The sequence below is a fragment of the Lepidochelys kempii genome, chromosome 8, assembly GCF_965140285.1.
Source record: "Lepidochelys kempii isolate rLepKem1 chromosome 8, rLepKem1.hap1, whole genome shotgun sequence".
NCBI lineage: Eukaryota > Metazoa > Chordata > Testudines > Cheloniidae > Lepidochelys > Lepidochelys kempii.
Genome location: NC_136387.1, coordinates 70,518,315 through 70,536,162, shown reverse-complemented (window position 1 = coordinate 70,536,162; position 17,848 = coordinate 70,518,315). Strand labels below are relative to the sequence as shown.

Genomic DNA, 17,848 nt, shown 5'->3' with positions numbered 1-17,848 from the left:
AGTGTATGTAAGTCACACAAGACTGTGCATCAAAGAGAAAATGTAGCAATGCAAACAAGTTGGGTTTTTTGTTGTGTTTGTTTTGTTTTTAAGATTAAATGGCTGCAGATCTACAGGCCTTAGTTACTGGAAGGGGAACAGAACAATAGAGAAGTAAAACCTGCTAGCCGAGGTAAAATGGGCATGTGCTAGATATGTTGAATCAAAAAAAAACAACCAACCAAATAAACACTGACTGATAGATTTGAGAACTCCTTGAAAGCATTGTACCACACATCTTAAGAGCCAGCAGGCCTACTTTAATTTGGTCTCTTTAAACAAGAACATTTTATAAGAATTTTTTACTCCTCATTTCCCTTGTGCTCTTTAAAATACCTCACTAGCCCTAAGTTAAAAAGTTATGTTCATGTAAAAATTAATGACTATCTGGAACATTTGTTAGTAACCATTTCTAGAAGTATGAAGATGTCTAAGAGCAAGACACCCACACTTTTTCTTATGCAATTTCTATTAGTGATGTAATCGTTTTTCTGTGTGTTGGCAGATTTTTAAATTCTAATTTCATATTAAATTCAAAAGTGAAAGGGACATTCTGCATGTAGTTTATATATATATAAATAATGTTTTACCAGATTAGCAGAAGCTCTAGGTCCTCCAGGCAGAGGAAAAATACCTGTACATCCCCTTCCACCAGGTAAATAACAGTTAGTTATATAAAGAGCAACCCAGAATACTTTATGACCTTTGCTTGGTGGCATGTCTAGCATGTGTTATATAGCCTATCTTTCTATTCACATACAATTTCTGGTGTTTGGTGTAAGTGCGGTGTAATGGACTGTTTGAGAAGGACATTCTTGACTCATTTTAGAGAAGGATCTTAAGAATATTAGACGTGTAGATGCATGCACATTTTAGCATATGCTATTTCACTAGCCCAAACGCATTGTACAAATTTGTGCATTTTAACATTTTATATCGCTTATTCAAGACAATGAGAATTTAGGAAGTTCTTATTTATGATACTAGTAACTTTGTTGCATCCATTAACAGTGCACAACATGATGAGAAAAATTCAAATACCAAAGCATTTCTCCTAGGTACGGTAAGCACTTCACTTGGCATGTATCTTTATTCTAAAGATGTACAGAAAGTACAAAGTTTTATAAATTTGGATAGCTTACCATATTGTGAGGTGAAGTGCCAGTTTTAATAGTGCCATTGCTTGAATGTATAAGTGGAATGGTAGACGTTCCCAATATCTCTTGCTTTCTTGCCATCTGAATTTCATTCAGTTGCTTATTTAACCATGTGATTACTATATAGAAAAAGGAGTAAAACTCTAATTTTCAAGCATTTTGTTTTCCACCCCTTTTATTAGTACTGTAAATCTAACAAACTACGTCAAGAAATCATGTGAATGATTCTATTTCATGTTATATTAGTGTCATATTCGCCCCCTCCGCCCCCGCAAAGTCCTATCTCTCAAACGTAACAGGCCTGATTAACTTTTCCCTTCAACCATCTACTGCTAAAAATGGCTTAAAAAAAAAAAATCAGGTTCCTTAAAGAGCATAGTCATCTTTTAAATGTCCATTATTATAACCCATTACTTAATTTTTCATAGAACAGCAATAGAGTATTAATTAGAACCCACAACTATAGGGAGGTAAGCATGTAATAATTAGAGACCCCGTAGCTGGATTTAAGTTCATTGAGTTCAATATGCTTTGGATTATGCCCCATAAAGAGTAAGAGATCTACAAACATACATAACTTTAAGCATGTAAGCTTTCCCACGGACTTCAATGAAATTCTTTACCTGCTTAAAGTTAAGCATGTGTATTAGTAGGATGCACAACTGGAGCCTATATTTTCAAAGCATCAATTTGTAACTTATCTGTGCAATTCTTGTTTTAACTCGTGGTCATGTAGCTTAAATTTAGAATCGCATGTACACTTTCTCAAATTCTAAAATGTAACACTTAGAAAGTTGTAAGGGAAATTCTGTTTTATGTGAAGAACCACACCAAACAAATTAGGGCTACTATAATACACTGGAAACCTGAACTGAACGGTTACTAAATTGTTTGATCCTTGTGGGCTGTGGGGTGGCGGGAGCGGAGGGGAACAGCAGGACATCACAAGTATTCCATGAGAGAAATGAGCAATCTTTCTAGCTTCACAATGAAATAAAATGTTTTTAATACAAAATTTTACTCCCGAGGGCATTCTGTGCCAAAAATTAAAAATTCTGCATACAATATTTTAAAATTCTGCAAATTTTATTTGTCAAATAAATGTGGAGACTCCAGCATGGCATTGGCAAGCACAGGCCACTGGCTGGAAAGAGGTGGGAGATCACTGTGCAGCTCCCACCAAGGACACGGACTCAGTGATGAGGCTGCACCCAACCCTGACACAGCACAAGGACAGGGCCTTCCCCAGAAAAACCCCAGGGCCCTGCCACTCTCTGCCAGGTACACCAGGTGTGGGGCAGACAGGCTCAGCAAAGCAGGATCCAAGTTTGGAGGGGCTTAGTGGGGGGGAATCCAGGTGTGGGTTGAGAGAGTTGTGTGAGGGGCAATCTGGGTGCAGGCGGCTCAGTGAGGGATCCGAGTGGGAAGGGGGATCTGGATGCAAAGGGGCTTGTTAGGGGGTTCTGGGTACAACGGTCATGGGACTCTACAGGAGGATCCAGGTGCAGGTGGTTCATTGGGGTGATGAACAGTGATCAGTGTACAGTGATTCCCTCCCCCTGCAGCTGAGGAGCAATGGGTGCAGGAAGCATGGAGGGAAAGTGGGAGGGAGTTTGTAGAGCTTCCTGCAGCCAGGGGAGAAATCTGGGGGTGGGTCTGACATGGCCCCAGATACTGTGAAGAATCATAGAATATCAGGGTTGGAAGGGACCCCAGAAGGTCATCTAGTCCAACCCCCTGCTTGAAGCAGGACCAATTCCCAGTTAAATCATCCCAGCCAGGGCTTTGTCAAGCCTGACCTTAAAAACCTCTAAGGAAGGAGATTCTACCACCTCCCTAGGTAACGCATTCCAGTGTTTCACCACCCTCATAGTGAAAAAGTTTTTCCTAATATCCAATCTAAACCTCCCCCACTGCAACTTGAGACCATTACTCCTCGTTCTGTCATCTGCTACCATTGAGAACAGTCTAGAGCCATCCTCTTTGGAACCCCCTTTCAGGTAGTTGAAAGCAGCTATCAAATCCCCCCTCATTCTTCTCTTCTGCAGACGAAACAATCCCAGCTCCCTCAGCCTCTCCTCATAAGTCATGTGTTCTAGACCCCTAAGCATTTGTGTTGATTAGGAGGAAGAGGAAGTCCTGTCCTCCCCAGCCCAGCTGGGACTAGCAGCTGAGACTGGCGCAGGGTCTTCTCCAGTCCTGCCCCCTGCCCCACAGTGATTCACCCCTCTGCTGGCTGCCCTGGGCACCCAAAACAGTGCTGGGGAGGGGGTCACATGACCACTCTTGTGGCTTCCCCATCAGTCATTTTTCTGCGAGGAAGCAAAGAAATCTGAGGGGATCAAATTCTGTGCATGTGCAGTGGTGAAGAATTCCCCTACGTGTAACAAAAACAAGGAGAGAGAGACCTGAAGAAGGAATCCAGTAAACCTACCATTTTCATTGGTTTTTAGCAGTTGCTTGCTTTCTTCCAGTTTTTGTACTGTAGTTTCTAACTGTTCTTGCAACTTGCATACCTGAAATATTTCCATACTAATTACGTCAAGCATAATCAAGAAATATCAATGATTAAAAACTGAAGAAAACAGTGGAAATAAATATCAAGGATTTGGAAGTACAGTTGATCTTATCTTTCAGTGTTGCTTTGATTTAGATTCACAATTAATCGTAGTACAAAAGGGGTGTGATTACACAATGAAAAGATCCTTATTTTCTTGGCATTGATTTCAAGGCAAAAAAGTGTCAGTTGGCCCTGGGCAACTGTTTATGCCTTTGAAAAATCTCTCTCTCAGCTTTTGCCTGTTTCTGCCCTTCAGAAGTATGTTGATTCATAGCTCTGTACACTCCGTTGCATTCACTGAACGTTTTGTACTCTGTAAATTCTAGCCCTATTCAAATACAGTATCCTCTCTCTATTTGTATTTAAAGAGGTAACAAGGTAAAGAGTTTTCATTGTAGGAGTTAGCTTTTGTTAAAAGGTTTGCTAACCCTAATAGTAACTGAAATCTGAGATGGCCCTGAACTCCTGCTGTCTTTGCTGGAAGTTCTGTCCAGGTATGAAGTTTGCAGTTCCAAACCACATTCATGAAGTGTTTTAAACATGCAACAGAACCAGAAACTGAACTGACCAGTATGTTTTCATTCTTGGAACTGAATAAAATACCAAATGCAAATAAAGCATAGAGCCTAAAAACAGTGGGCGAAACTTTTTTTTTTTTTAAATCTTTCATATTTTATCTAAGTAATACAAGAAAATCTCCCTCTTTAAAAAAAAAAAATTATTTTTTAATTTGAATGTCTCTTTAGGTAAAAAGCATATTGATCCAAACAATTAAGTTTATAATTATTTTAGCTATTTTTCTTGGACTTCCCAATTTGTCAAATTTAGTGCTGTTACTAAAATTTGAGAGTTTTGCTTCAACTGGGCTCTCTATTCCCTCTATGTTTTTATCAACCAGAAACATACACTACACTAACATTTGCCAGAATTCTGTTTCAATAAACCATTTCATAAGTGGGTAAAGTCATTCAGTTTTACAGACAGCAATTCAAGGCTAATCCTGCAAACACTTAAACGCATGCTTAATTTAAAGCACATACATAAATGGTTACAGCTTAAGATAATGCATTAAGTTACCTCTTGCTCTTTTACTCGAAGAGATTGTCCAGTCTCCTGAAGTTCCCTTTGCTCTTTCTGTAGTTTCTCTTCTTTTTCAGCCAAGAGTTTTTCTTGCTGAATTGTTACTGTATTTTTCAATTTCAATTTACTCATTAGCGTTTTCAAATCTCCTTGTAACTTCTTGATAATTTCATTAGCCTATTAAACAAGAATCATTTCTAAATTAAACAACAATGCATAAAATTAAATGAAGAAATCCCATGATTAGGACAATTTCATGTTTAAACAAACCTTAAGAAGTTCAGCCGATAATGACTTTATTGTTGCTTCAAGTTTTCCTACATGAACTTGTTTCTTCTCTGTATTTTCTTCCAGTATCACCTTAAAAAAATCAAAAGGTTTTCCATTAGCAAGGTTTTGTGCTTCTTTAAAAAAAAAAAAAAAAGCACAATACTTAAATCTGATTTAGATCAAGCTCGTTAAAATTTGCATTAGACGGGAGAGGGTTTACTCCCCCTGTGCAGTCACTGTAGTTGTTCGAGATGGTCCCTATGGACCAGGGGTCTCAAACACATGGCCCGCAGAGTTATTTCCTGCAACCCGCCATAGGCGCCGACTCCACCAGCAGCCAAGCTCCCCCTCACCCCCCGCTCTCCCCTGAGCGCACCGCATCCCCGCTTCTCCACCTACCTCCCAGCGCTTCCTGCCAACGAAACAGCTGTTTGGCAGCACTTAGGACTTTCCAGGAGGGAGGGGGAGCAGCAGGGACGCGGGCGCTCAGGGGAGGAGATGGAGAAGAGGCGGGGATTTGGGGAAGGGGGCAGAGACTTTGGGGAAGGGGTTGGAATGGGGGCTGGGAATGGGTGGGAAGAGGCAGGGCCTCATGGACTAGATGAGCAGTCTGAGGTATGAAGTTCAGCATGTATGATTCTTTGCTGTGAGTAGTTGGGAAGAATGTTTGTTAAAAAAGTGGCAACGTATTTTGTATGAATAGTTACTTTAAAAAAGTTCCTGCCATTACATCTATGTTGACAGACTGTTAGTGTAGATCATCATTGTTACTGACCACATAGGGAATAGTTACAGGTATTTAAATTTTATTAAAACCCCTCTTCGCATTACCGTTTAAAAAAAGTTAATACATTGACTTTTATTAGCATACTACAGTACTCTTCATTTTTTTCATTTTTGACTATATTTTTGTATCATTGTATGAAATGGTTTCAGTGATGCGGCCCTCGGGCCAATGTACTAGTCCTCATGGGGCCCTCGTGGTGATTTGAGTTTGGAATCCCTGCTAAGGACGCTCCACTTCAGGTGGGCATGCACCTTCAAATTGGAGATTTTAGCTAGCAGTGCCTGTTTGACCCATGCATGCACTCTACTATGCCTAGTACTCTGCAACATGGCTAAATAGATCTGTGCAGGTGACCCACCCTCAATTCCTTCTCTACCACAAAGATCCACAGCAGAGAAATCTGAAGCAGAGGGCAAGGACGTGGAGTACTGAAGCACCCATAGGAGGGCATCTCAAAGAACTAGTTACTGAACAGGGTGAGTAACCACTCCTTCTTTAAATAGTGTCCCTATGGGTCCTCCACTTCAGGTGACTACCAACCAAATTCTGGTTCAGGTTTCCCCTCCTCACTATCAGAGGAGTATTTTTCTGGAGACTGCTAGGGAAATGGAACATATTTGAGAGACACCCTCAAACTCCATGCCAATAGCATGAGCACTCATGGATGCCCCCACCTATACCCCATGGGCCCACTCAATTGCTGTACTGGGATCAATTGGTGACATATTGCCAAAAATTCTCTAGGACCCCTAGCATCACTCATTGCCATGATAAGGCTAAACAATCCTTCCCATCCTCTCTTGAAGCCCTGAACCACAAGGAGAGACTTTTGAGGAGCAGAAGGTGAAAGCAGAGAACAAGGTCACCCTACTAACAACATCTCTTCATCCCCAGATAAAGTAGTTATGATTCCTTCACCATTGCAGGTTGATGACTTCAAACAGCACCAGTAGAAAAAGGTGGTGACTGTCGGTACTGGGTGAATGTCTGGAGACTCAGAGGTCCTCAGTACCAAACAAAGGGGAGTCAGGCATCTCTGTCACTGTGAGGTGCTGTGAAAATTTAACCTCCTGCAGTATCGACATGGCAGTCAGTACTGAGGCTGCAGCCTGAGCAGAGGTGATTCTGGTAGATGGAGCAAATGACACTGTAGGCTTTATGCACTCCAAGGAACGACCATTAGATGATAGTCTGGTCTTCTGCAGTACTGAAATGGAAGGTTCCAAGAACCTGGCTGATTCTTTGAGTACTAACTTAGAAGAGACAGTCTTCTCCTTGTCAGCTCAATCTCCTGATAGTACCAATGATGTGCTGGAACCTTTAGATTCTTTGGTTTTAGTGGTGGTCACAGTACCTGAGGAACCTGCAGTCTTGTGGGTACCGAGTCAGGAACCAACAGGCGCAAAAGTAGTTGTCTCAATCGGCGACCAGTGCTTCTTTGAAGTAGATTCCCTATCTGGGGAACCCGAGCTCCTTTTCCTAGAGTCTTTTTGAGAGGATTCTTGAGTTTTCCCCTCTTAGAAGCTCTAAGGGAGTGTTACGCCAAAGTGGTTGAAGAGCTCAACTTGCTTGGAGACCAATGTATGAAGGAGGTCTCCTAGCCTGTTTCAGAAACTAGACAGACAGCTCTCCATCATGAGGCAGTGCAATTTAATCTCCAGGTTCTTTCTGGCTCTTGATTTTCATGCCAGGCAAAAATTACACTTCTGGGGGACGTGTGACTTCTCAAGGTAATGGATGCACTGGGAGTGCCCATCGCTCACCAGGATAGCCTGCCGGCATGAAAGTCAATCTGTAAAACCTGAAGAGCTGGGCACACCCTCTCAGCAACCTAAAGTTCCCTGCAGGGAACAAAACCCTGAAAGGACGTCAATAATAAATAAATAAATAAATAAATAAATAAATAAATAAATATTATTACTACTACCATCATCATCTACTATCACTACAACTAGTTAGCTATGTAAAACTATTTGGAAAAAGAAAACCTACTTGAAATAAGCTCAATTCAGACACTTCACCCTGATATTCTATGATACTTCTGAGGCTCCATCTTAGCCCAAGGCAGCTGAGAAAAAACTGAAGGCAGTCTGCCCATGCAGCTCTATACAGACATGGTACAGAGCATGAGTCAGAGTAGAATGCATGTAAGGGCCAAACGGGAACTGCTACCTAAAATTTCTGATAGAAGATGCAATGGGGCACATGCACAGTTGAAGTGGAGCACCCATAGGGACGCTACTAGAAGAACCACCTCACTAATTTTCACATCACTAATCCAGTTTTTAAACAGAAAAATTCAGTCTCATATGTCAGCAAAATCTAATAGTAAGAGATGAATATATTTTGTAAAAGTAGTGTATATTTACTGTTGGACTACAACGTACTATAATTGTAACTGTAATTGTATTTTGCAATGCTGTAACCTTAAATTCTTTAAATCATGGTTGATCATCTATTTGCCAGTTCACAAAATCGGATAATCCACAATTGCCCAGTTGTGACAGCAATTAAGCATGGTTCTACACTACTTTAGAAACAATATATTTAGAAACTAACAGAACCTTTTGTTCTTGTGTTGCATCTAATACTTCTTTTGTCCTAATAATTAGCTGGTCCTTATCTTTGATCTCTTGTTCCAAAACAGCAACTCGTGTTTGTAGCTGATTAATGTGTTTCTCTTTTTCATGGCATTCAGCATCCAGAGTAGCATTCTCCCGACGCAACGACAGCACTTCTTGCTTTGCTCTCTGGCACTCCTAGAATGTTTGGAAAAAATATTTTCAAAACAACAAAACAAAACAAAAACACTGCAATACCTTAAGTTTGAATAACCATATCTAACTCTTACCAAGGATATCAATAAGACAATAGAAATAGGTAATAAAAATAAATACTTCAGAACCTAAAGTATGGATTCCCACAACCTGAACATTTGCTGTATTTTCACAGATTGCACTGTATATCGTGTGAGTGTATTGATTGTGTTATCCCTATACAAATATAGATTTGAAAATAAAAATGAACATTCCATACATCATCTATCCCAGAGAGTTTTGCTTTAAGTTCTCTAATTGTGGAGTCTCCTTTGTATCTCCTTTCTGTTAGGTCCTTGTTGGCAATCTCTAGTTCTGACAATCGATTCTGTAGCTGTTGGATACTTTTCTGATGCAAGCTTTCCAGTTCCTTTTTCTGTTGTTCATGTTGTTGTTGGTACTGAGTCTGCACCTGTAATGAAAAAAAGTTGGAAAACAAAGGAAGAAGTGCTTCAGTGAAACTAACCTTAAACTAAGAAACTACTAAATGTGTACCTATATTTTTGGTTTGTTTTTCCTTCAGTTCTCATACCTGGAGAGCTTTCTCCTTCTCATTTGTCAATTCCTGAGTGTGCTTATTTGTTAGCGTTGTTGTATGTGACGTCCATTCACTTCTCAGCTTATCTAATTCCCGGCTCTTTTCTGACAAGCTCTGTGTTTGTTGAGACAGCATAAAGAATCTTGAAAAATGTATCATATTATACTGAACAATACTTTGCACTATATTGTGATTTTCATCCAAGGATCTCATAGTGCTTTACAGAACTAACTGAATCCTCACACCACCCAGTGACATACATCTCAGCTTTACAGATGGGAAACAGAGGGTCATCAAACAATGACAGAGCTGGTAAAAGAATCATAATTCCCAACCTTATGCCCTAACCACAGCATGGTACTCTCTCCTATCAAGTGGAAGAAAGAGTGAACACACTCAGCCACGCCACAGCGCTGTAAATACCAACTTTTCAGTATGAAAAATATACTACTTGGTAGCATTTTTCTTTTAAATTTGCAACAACAGAAGTGTACAGCAGTTCCAATTCTATAAAAAGTTAATGTGTTTTTAAAATGTCAACTGTCTGATAAGTCCACAGAAGGGGAAAAAAGGAACATTAAGGCTCTCTCTCTCTCTTTAGTGACCAAAGTTCAGTCTGTATTTTTACCGTATGACCCACAGCCGTCATCCTCTAAAAAAGAAGTGAAACCGCAACAGGGCCCACCATCTATCTTAAATAGAATTTTAGAACATAAATAGCCACAATTTTAATAATTTTTTTCTTTGCTTCATACAGAACACAAAGTAAAGAGTTCCAAAATATCTTCATTGTGTGACATTTCAATGTAGAGACAGTCTTGTGAACTACTTATTCTCATATTTCTGAGCACATAATATTCCTATGGCAACCACAGCAAGTGCTTGCAGGGAAAAGTAAAGTGTTTTTAGTTGTCTTTAGTATGATGTTTTGACCTTTCTTCAGAACTGTTCATCACACTGGCTACTTTTGAACTTCACTTCACCTCCTTCTGCCCTGCCAAAATTGGTTGTTTCTCAACACCATGTAACCAGCCAGACATCTATGGGTCACCAGCAGTAAATACTCCACAGGCCAAAAAATTCAAAATAAATGCAGAGATATAAGATTAGATACGAAACAAGAAAAGATAATATTTTACGAAGTGTTCTATAAACTGGACCCTACTGAAATTCTACAATTAGTAATATATCTTTACATGTGGTACGCTATACAGAAAATTCAGAAGACTGAACACATATTATACCAAAGGCAGGAAGGCATAAGTCAATTACCTGCTGTGTGTAGCTCAGCTGTCTGGTAAGGTCATCTTCAGTTTTTTTAAACTTTTGTTCCAATAATGACTTTTCTTCCTACATATAATTGACATTTTAAATCTATACAATCTTATTTTCCAATTTAGAAACATTATTTAGCATCTATATTCCATTATTTCTACATGTAAAGTCCAAAAATACATGTCCATTATGCCAGTAACAAAGTCTTACCAAGACAGCCTAAATACTAAGTTGTATATTTTCATGAATCCTAAAATAAAAACCTTTTTTCAATTGTAAAAAAGTAATTCAGTACAAATGCAGACAATTCTGAATCAAGTTTTCCCCAAAATTTCCCCAAGAAAATAGGATCTTCACACTTTAAACTATTGTTTGAAAAGTAGTTGCATTAATACCTAGATGAGGGGTTCTCAACTGGGAGTCGCAAGGTTATTACGGGAGGATCGAAAGCTGCCCGCCCCCCATGCATGCAGGGGCTCCGGCTGCCAGCCAGGTGCCCAGCTCTAAAGGCAGTACTGCCCCCAGCTCTATGTGCAGAATTAATTTTGATATGTGCACCACTATGGAGGGGATATGTGGCCGGGGCCAGGGGTTCAGAGTGTGGGAGGGGGCTTAGGGCGGGGACAGAGGTTGAGGTACGGGGGTAAGGGCTCTGGCTGGGGGTGCGGGCTCTGGGGTGGGGGTGGGGATGAGGGATTTGGGATGCAGGAGGGGGTGCAGGCTCTGGAAGGGAGTTTGGGTGTGGGTAGGGGCTCAGGGTTGGGAATGCAGGCTCTGGGGTGGGGTTGGGGGATGAGGGTTTTGGGGTACAGGCTTTCCTGGGCTGCAGCGGGGAAAGAGGACTCCCCACAGCCCTCTCCCTGCCCACGGCAGCTCCAAGGCTGGGGCCGGGAAACAGTCACCTCTCCCTGCTGTGTGCCTGCATGGCCCTTGATAGCCTGCTGCACAGCCACACAGCTTAGACTGAACTTAGACCCTGACCTAGATGTTATGGGGATAATCTTTGTGAACCTTTTCTTTTAAAAACAGTTTATGTTACAGAGGCAGTTTACATTTACATTGCACTAAAATAAAAAGGAGACAAAAATTACATGTGAAGAAATTAGTGAGATCTGGACTGTAGGCTGAAGATTTTTCAAACTCTGAGATCACTGTTCATTTCATAACATTATTTAAACCTGATATGCTACCAAGCACATTAACGTCATTTTCCAATCTATAAATGGCAAATGAAACCCCACTGAATTAAAGAAGGCTCTGTACTTACGCATGGGTATGCGCGTGTAGATCCAACAGCAGGATCAAAATCCTTAACTTTCAAGTATTTCACTCTTGCATTTGTATAGCGGGTCAGCACAAAGCCATGAAGCAGCCAATACTGAGAGGCTCACTTAACTCAACAATTGCATTACCACATTCATCAAATATCCAAAGTGTCTAATTTCTGCCAATTCAGATTATCAGATTTTGTTTTAAAATTAGGGCCATTATTAATTGCAGTTAACTCAAGAGATTAACACAAAACAAATTAACTATATTTAAAAATAGTAGTGATTAACTAAAGTTTTAATCGCACTGTTAAACAATAACAAATACCAATTTAAATTTATTATAAATATTTTTGGATGTTTTTCTGCATTTTCAAATACACTGAACAAAAGAAACAGTATTTTTCAATTCACCTCATACAAGTACAGTAGTGCTAGCTCTATCATTTTTGTTTTTTCATAACTGCACTCAAAAACAAAACAAATGTAAAACTCAGTCCTACTTCTTATTCAGCCAAACAAGTTTGTTTTCATTTACGGGAGATAATGCCGCCTGCTTCTTGTTTACAATGTCACCTGAAAGTAAAAACAGGCATTCGCATGGCACTATTGTAGCTGGCATTGCAAGGTATTTATGTGCCAGATATGCTAAACATTCGTATGCCCCTTCATGCTTTGACTTGTAGATTGCACTCTTTTTTACAGTGCAAATATTTGTAATCAAAAATAATATAAAGTAAGCACGGTACACTTTGTATTGTGTTGCAATTGAAAATAATATATTAGAAAATGTAGAAAAACATCCAAAAGTATTCATAATAAATTTAAATTGGTATTGTATTAATAGTGTGATTAATCGTGACATTTTTTAAATCTCGCAATTAATTGTGATCTTTTTATCATTTGATAGCTCTATTTTAAATATACACGCGCCTCAGAGAGAGAGTGTATTGATTTAATTACAATATGTACCTATATAACTATGTGCAAAGCCACAACATGAACTAAAATTAACAAAAAAATTAAAATAAAAGCCACAATGTTAAGTGTTTGGAGGATCAGGACCTAATTACGAATATTACAAATCTATCATCTTACCTTAATACATTTCAAACAGATTGCTAAAAACTTCTTTATATCTGCATCATTTCCTGGCAGGAATTTTAGTGAGAGATGTGTCAAATGTTTAAATGGGTTTGTCTCCACTACATTTAAAAAAGCAGGTGCGTGATCTAACACAGATGCTGAAGAAACTAATTGCAGCAAAAACCTTAAAAAACAAACAAAACAGAACCACATTTAATACATAATATCTCTGTTTACAAACTATCTGTAAGTTCCAGGCTTTTTTTCACTTTACAAAATAATAATCATTAAGGCACTTATCACACAACTGGATCTGTATAGTTCCAGAAGCCCCACCTGCTTGGATACAGTTGCAGGATCAGGGCCAAAATCTTTATCAAATTAATGTTATGTTAATATAAAAGGGAATCCGATAGAAAAACAGTATCTTCACATACATATCATATAATGCTCGGACCAAAAAGATTCCTGTATGCATAATAAAAAAGCCAGTGGATTTGTAATCTTCGCTTTTTCTGAGATTTTATAAAAGTTATAAAACTCATGTTACATTTGAAATTGCAAATAAAAAACCTCTAAAGATGCATGCACTTTAAAAGAACTTTGTAAAAATAAAACACGTTGCATAAGGGGTAACATTTTCAAAGGCACTAAAGTGAAAATTCTCATTTTCAAAAGTGATTTAGGCACTTGAAGCCTAAATCCCATTGACTTTCCTTGGTCTTATATTGCTTCTTGGAGTGCTTGGCCTATTGTGTGTTTTGTTTAAGAAATGTTTTTTAAAAGTTGGTAACGTGGTACCAAAATGTTATTTACCTTGGGGTATCTTTGTTTTGTTCCTGAATGCACTGCTGAAGTAGATCTATAAATCTTTGTGGAAAAGCAGAGAAATCTACCAGAAGACCCTGCTGGCATTTTAAACTATATAAAGAAAGAGGGGAAAGTACAAGTTACATTCCTATCAAATATTTTCATTTGCACTAAGTAAATAAATATTTTACTAATTAATTCATTAAAAGTTTAACACCTATCATTTCAATTTTTAATCCAGAGTACAAAAGAAACACTGTCAAGTAGCTAATCACAAGAGGTGTGGTATTTTTATTTTGAATGTTTTGCAAATTATCTTTCACTAAACAAAATTATGTGGGAACAAATATGTATCTTTCAAATTATAATCTTCTTTGAGAACACTATATTGTATAGGGTTAACAAATACTTGGATAGATGTACTAAATAGGAGCCTTAACAATGCAAACTCTTTGGAGGCAGGAACTTTCTTTTATTGTGTGTATGTACATTAAGCCTAGCATAATGGAGCAGATATGATTGTGACCTTTGGAACTACTGTAATACAAATAAGTTTGGGGCTTTATTTCTCCTTTTTGACTGCCACTACATATTGATCGGAGATTTTCATTGAGCTGTCCACATTGAGATCTTTTTCCTGAGTGATTACTATTAAATTGAGACCCAACAATGTGATGATACAAAATATATCTTTAATTGAATGGCCCAATTCTGTAAACCCTTGCTCATAGAAATAATCCTTTTGAGGGTATTCCAACTGAAATCCTTGCGAAATGTTCACAAACACCCAGAAAAGGTTTTAGAGGTACAAAAATAGGAGGCAGTGTAATCTAGTGGATATGGCACCGGACTGAAACTTAGGAAACCAGGGTTCCATCATTGCCCTATATGACTTTGGACAAGTCACTTCACCTCTCTATGCCTCAGTTTTCCCATCTATACCTGGAGGAGAATGACACTATCTTCCTCGATAGAGCACTAAGCAATCTATGGCAGAAAAACACAGTAAGAGCCAAGGTCTATTTGATTGTCAAGCAGAACTTTTTAAAATTACAAAATATCCATTCTTTACTACCATTTCTTAATGTTTCATAAACAGCACATTAACTTGACATCTTACCTTTGAAAATCTTCCTCAGATATAACAAGGTTATAAAGGAAAAAGGGGTCAGTATCATCAGTCAACTGGACAACTAAGTCCTAAAAATAAATATTTTTAAAGATTATTTTAAACATTATAAACTAGTTATATTAATATATTCAGACAGTACCCAAAAATATTTTAACTTTCTACAGCAAATAAGAGACACCTATGACCACGAATAAGAGGGAAAAGGAACATCAGTTATATTGCATTTTAGGGCAATTTCTATTTTAAATATTACAAAAGAAAAAGAACTACCTCCCACAAAGAGACTAATCTTAAAGCAAGGCCGCGTTAACTTCCAGCAGAGAAGATTTCCAAAGCAAAGGTATTTATTGGACTATATTTGACTGTTCCAAGTACGAATGATAAAAATGGACTGCATTAAAAACAGAACAGAAATCAATGAATGGTAACTACAGAAAGGCCAACTAGCATGCTGCAGCTCTTAGAGGCATAGCACAGAACTCACAGTCCTGAGGGAGAAGGGGTTATGAGGACTTTTTTCTTTTGCAGACCCCTAAAAAATTTCAAATGGTGGTGGGGATCTCTTTGAAAATTTTGAATGGAGGTGCAGATTCCTTTGGAAATCTATTGTCTGTGCATATAGTTGAATTCTGTTCTGTCAGTTTTTAGTCTAAGTCTTTCATGGACCGCTTAGACATAGTCCGCAGACCCCCAGCAGTCTGCGGACCACAGGTTGAGAATGACTGCTTTAAACCACCTTTGCATCCTCAATTTTGGGCTGCTCGCACCCTCAGAATAGGTTACATAGCCCGGTCTCTAAGATATGGCAGCTTGTCCCTCATGGCTACATGCAGCAGTACAACCCAGAATCTCTACAGCAAGACATTCTGCAGCCTTACCACCTACATGAGGACCTGCAAGGCAGCCTTCAGAAGATAGCATGTGACAGCTGTCTTCCTCAATTCCTGCACTGTGGGAATTCTCCCCAAGTTGGGACCAGGGCTTTTAAAGTCCCTTTACATTGCTGTGGCCCTTTTATCCAGCATAATGGGCTGGTAAAAGGGCGAGATTCTTACCCCAAGATTTTTTTTTTTTAGCACATCCAAGATGTTTAGAAACAACATTATGAGGCCTTTGTCTTGCAATAGGCAGAATGATGCTATGATGATGGGCTACATATGTTCAAAATATCTAGCGCAGCTATCTATAAAATTACAATGTATTACATTCACCATATCATGAAGAAGTGCTTGTTTTAATTAAATAGAAAAGGGAATTTTGTGACATTCAGACGTCTTTAAAATCAACAGTTTAGAATTCTAAGTTAAGAGTCAGACATAATGAAGATGGGTCAGTGCTGGAAAAAAAAACAAAACACTGTTACTACCCATGGGCTCTCTAAACTGTTGTGGTCATCAACCCTCAGACGCATCATATGTTACTAAGAACTATGAAACCATAAAACTGAGATAAAGGGCTAATAAGGCAAGGAAAAAAACTAAACCAACACGTGCCAACAAACCTGAATACTAATAAACACCAGATTTTTCAGACTCTAACCTGCTCAATGACAAATGTAGTAAAAGTTCATGTTGCTTTCTCTTTACATATCAGGAAGAAGACATTTAAAATACTTAAGGAGGAGCAAAGAAAAGACCACACACCTTTTTATGAACAGGATTCGATGTTGATTGTAGCTCAATCCTCACTCGAACATTTATCCTCCTATGTAACAAAATATGCAACTATCATCAAATCAAGAACTCGTCCTTAAAACAATTTAAATAAATAAATAAAAATAATGTAGCTTAAAAGGAAAATTTAGATCAAATGTCAAGAAAGCATTCCTAACAATGAGGCCTAAAAGATCATAGAATACCACCCCAAGTGAAATATTGGAAGCACTGTAACTTTAATTATTATAGGTGGAGCTGGTAGCAACATCTATAATTAAGGTTACCCAATACTTCACATTATAACACCCTGTTTTCAATTGCTTATAACTTTGCCTGACTTCAAGGATTCAGGCTGAAATTTCCCACACTGAACACCTGCCTAAAGACTGATTTTTTTAATTTTTTTTTTTAATAGTTTCAGCAAAAATGTAGCAGTCATTTTCAAGTATGAGATTAGGGGGAAAGTATATTGGTTTGCTCATATTAAAAAAATTCTTACACCAAGTGCATTGAGAAGTTTTAGTGTGTCCATTCTTTGGAGCAAGGGCTTGAAATGTGACAGAGACGTACCTTTTGCCATACCTATGAAAAACTACCCCAAATTGACCAAGTTATAAGTCTCTGAAAAATTTCAGTTTGTACATGCTCAGAGACTTGTTAAGAGTCTCTGAAGTTGCCATACACAATGTGCTGGACTTTCTTTGCAATTGCTGTGGGTCCCAGTGGTAACAGGCACAAGAACAGAGAGGAGGAAGACTCAGATGTTTCCAGTACTCCCCATACTGGTGCCCAGGCAGCATGGAGAAGGAAGCTGCCTCGCTCAAATGCAGAGGGGACTAGAGCTGGACCACAGTGGGGCAGCGGAAGTAATAGTCTGGGACAGAGAGCTGGTAGGGTTGCCAATTTTCTAATTGCACAAAACTGAACACCCTTTCCCCGCCCCACCCCTTCTCCAAGGCCCCGCCCCCACTCACTCCATCCCCCCCCCCCCCCCCCGTCACTTGCTCTCCCCCACCCTCACTCACTTTCACCAGGCTGGGGCAGGAGGGTGGGGTGCAGAAGGGGGTGAGTGGTCTGGCTGGGGTGCAGGCTCTAGGGTAGAGCCAGGGATGAGTGGTTTGGGGTGCAGGAGGGGGCTCTGGCCAAGAGGTTTGGCATGTGGGAGGGGGCTCAGGACTGGGGCAGAGGATTGGGGTTCAGGAGGGGGTGTGATCTCCATCTGGGGGTGTGGGGTTGGGTTGAGGATGAGGGGTTTGGGTTGCAAGGTGGTTCAGGGCAGCAGCTGAAGTTCGGGAGGGGATATGAGGGCTCTGGGAGGGGGCTCAGGGCTAAGTTGAGGGAAGGGGTGGACTCCAGCCAGGCAGCACTTACCCCA

The 17,848-nt window shown here is 39.4% G+C and overlaps 1 protein-coding gene across 1 annotated transcript in view; it reads right to left on the bottom strand.

Annotated features, from left to right (window-relative positions):
* Positions 1–17,848, bottom strand: part of SASS6 (SAS-6 centriolar assembly protein) — a 30,465-nt gene that overhangs the window by 8,998 nt on the left and 3,619 nt on the right. The window contains exons 2-13 of the mRNA XM_073356937.2: positions 16,462–16,522; positions 14,807–14,886; positions 13,693–13,797; positions 12,889–13,060; positions 10,520–10,597; positions 9,242–9,361; positions 8,930–9,121; positions 8,458–8,652; positions 5,107–5,196; positions 4,834–5,013; positions 3,631–3,712; positions 1,182–1,315 (exon numbers count right to left, since the gene is read on the bottom strand). Of these exons, the coding sequence (XP_073213038.1) occupies positions 1,182–1,315; positions 3,631–3,712; positions 4,834–5,013; positions 5,107–5,196; positions 8,458–8,652; positions 8,930–9,121; positions 9,242–9,361; positions 10,520–10,597; positions 12,889–13,060; positions 13,693–13,797; positions 14,807–14,886; positions 16,462–16,522 (1,489 nt within the window). The remainder of the gene's footprint in view (positions 1–1,181; positions 1,316–3,630; positions 3,713–4,833; positions 5,014–5,106; positions 5,197–8,457; positions 8,653–8,929; positions 9,122–9,241; positions 9,362–10,519; positions 10,598–12,888; positions 13,061–13,692; positions 13,798–14,806; positions 14,887–16,461; positions 16,523–17,848) is intronic.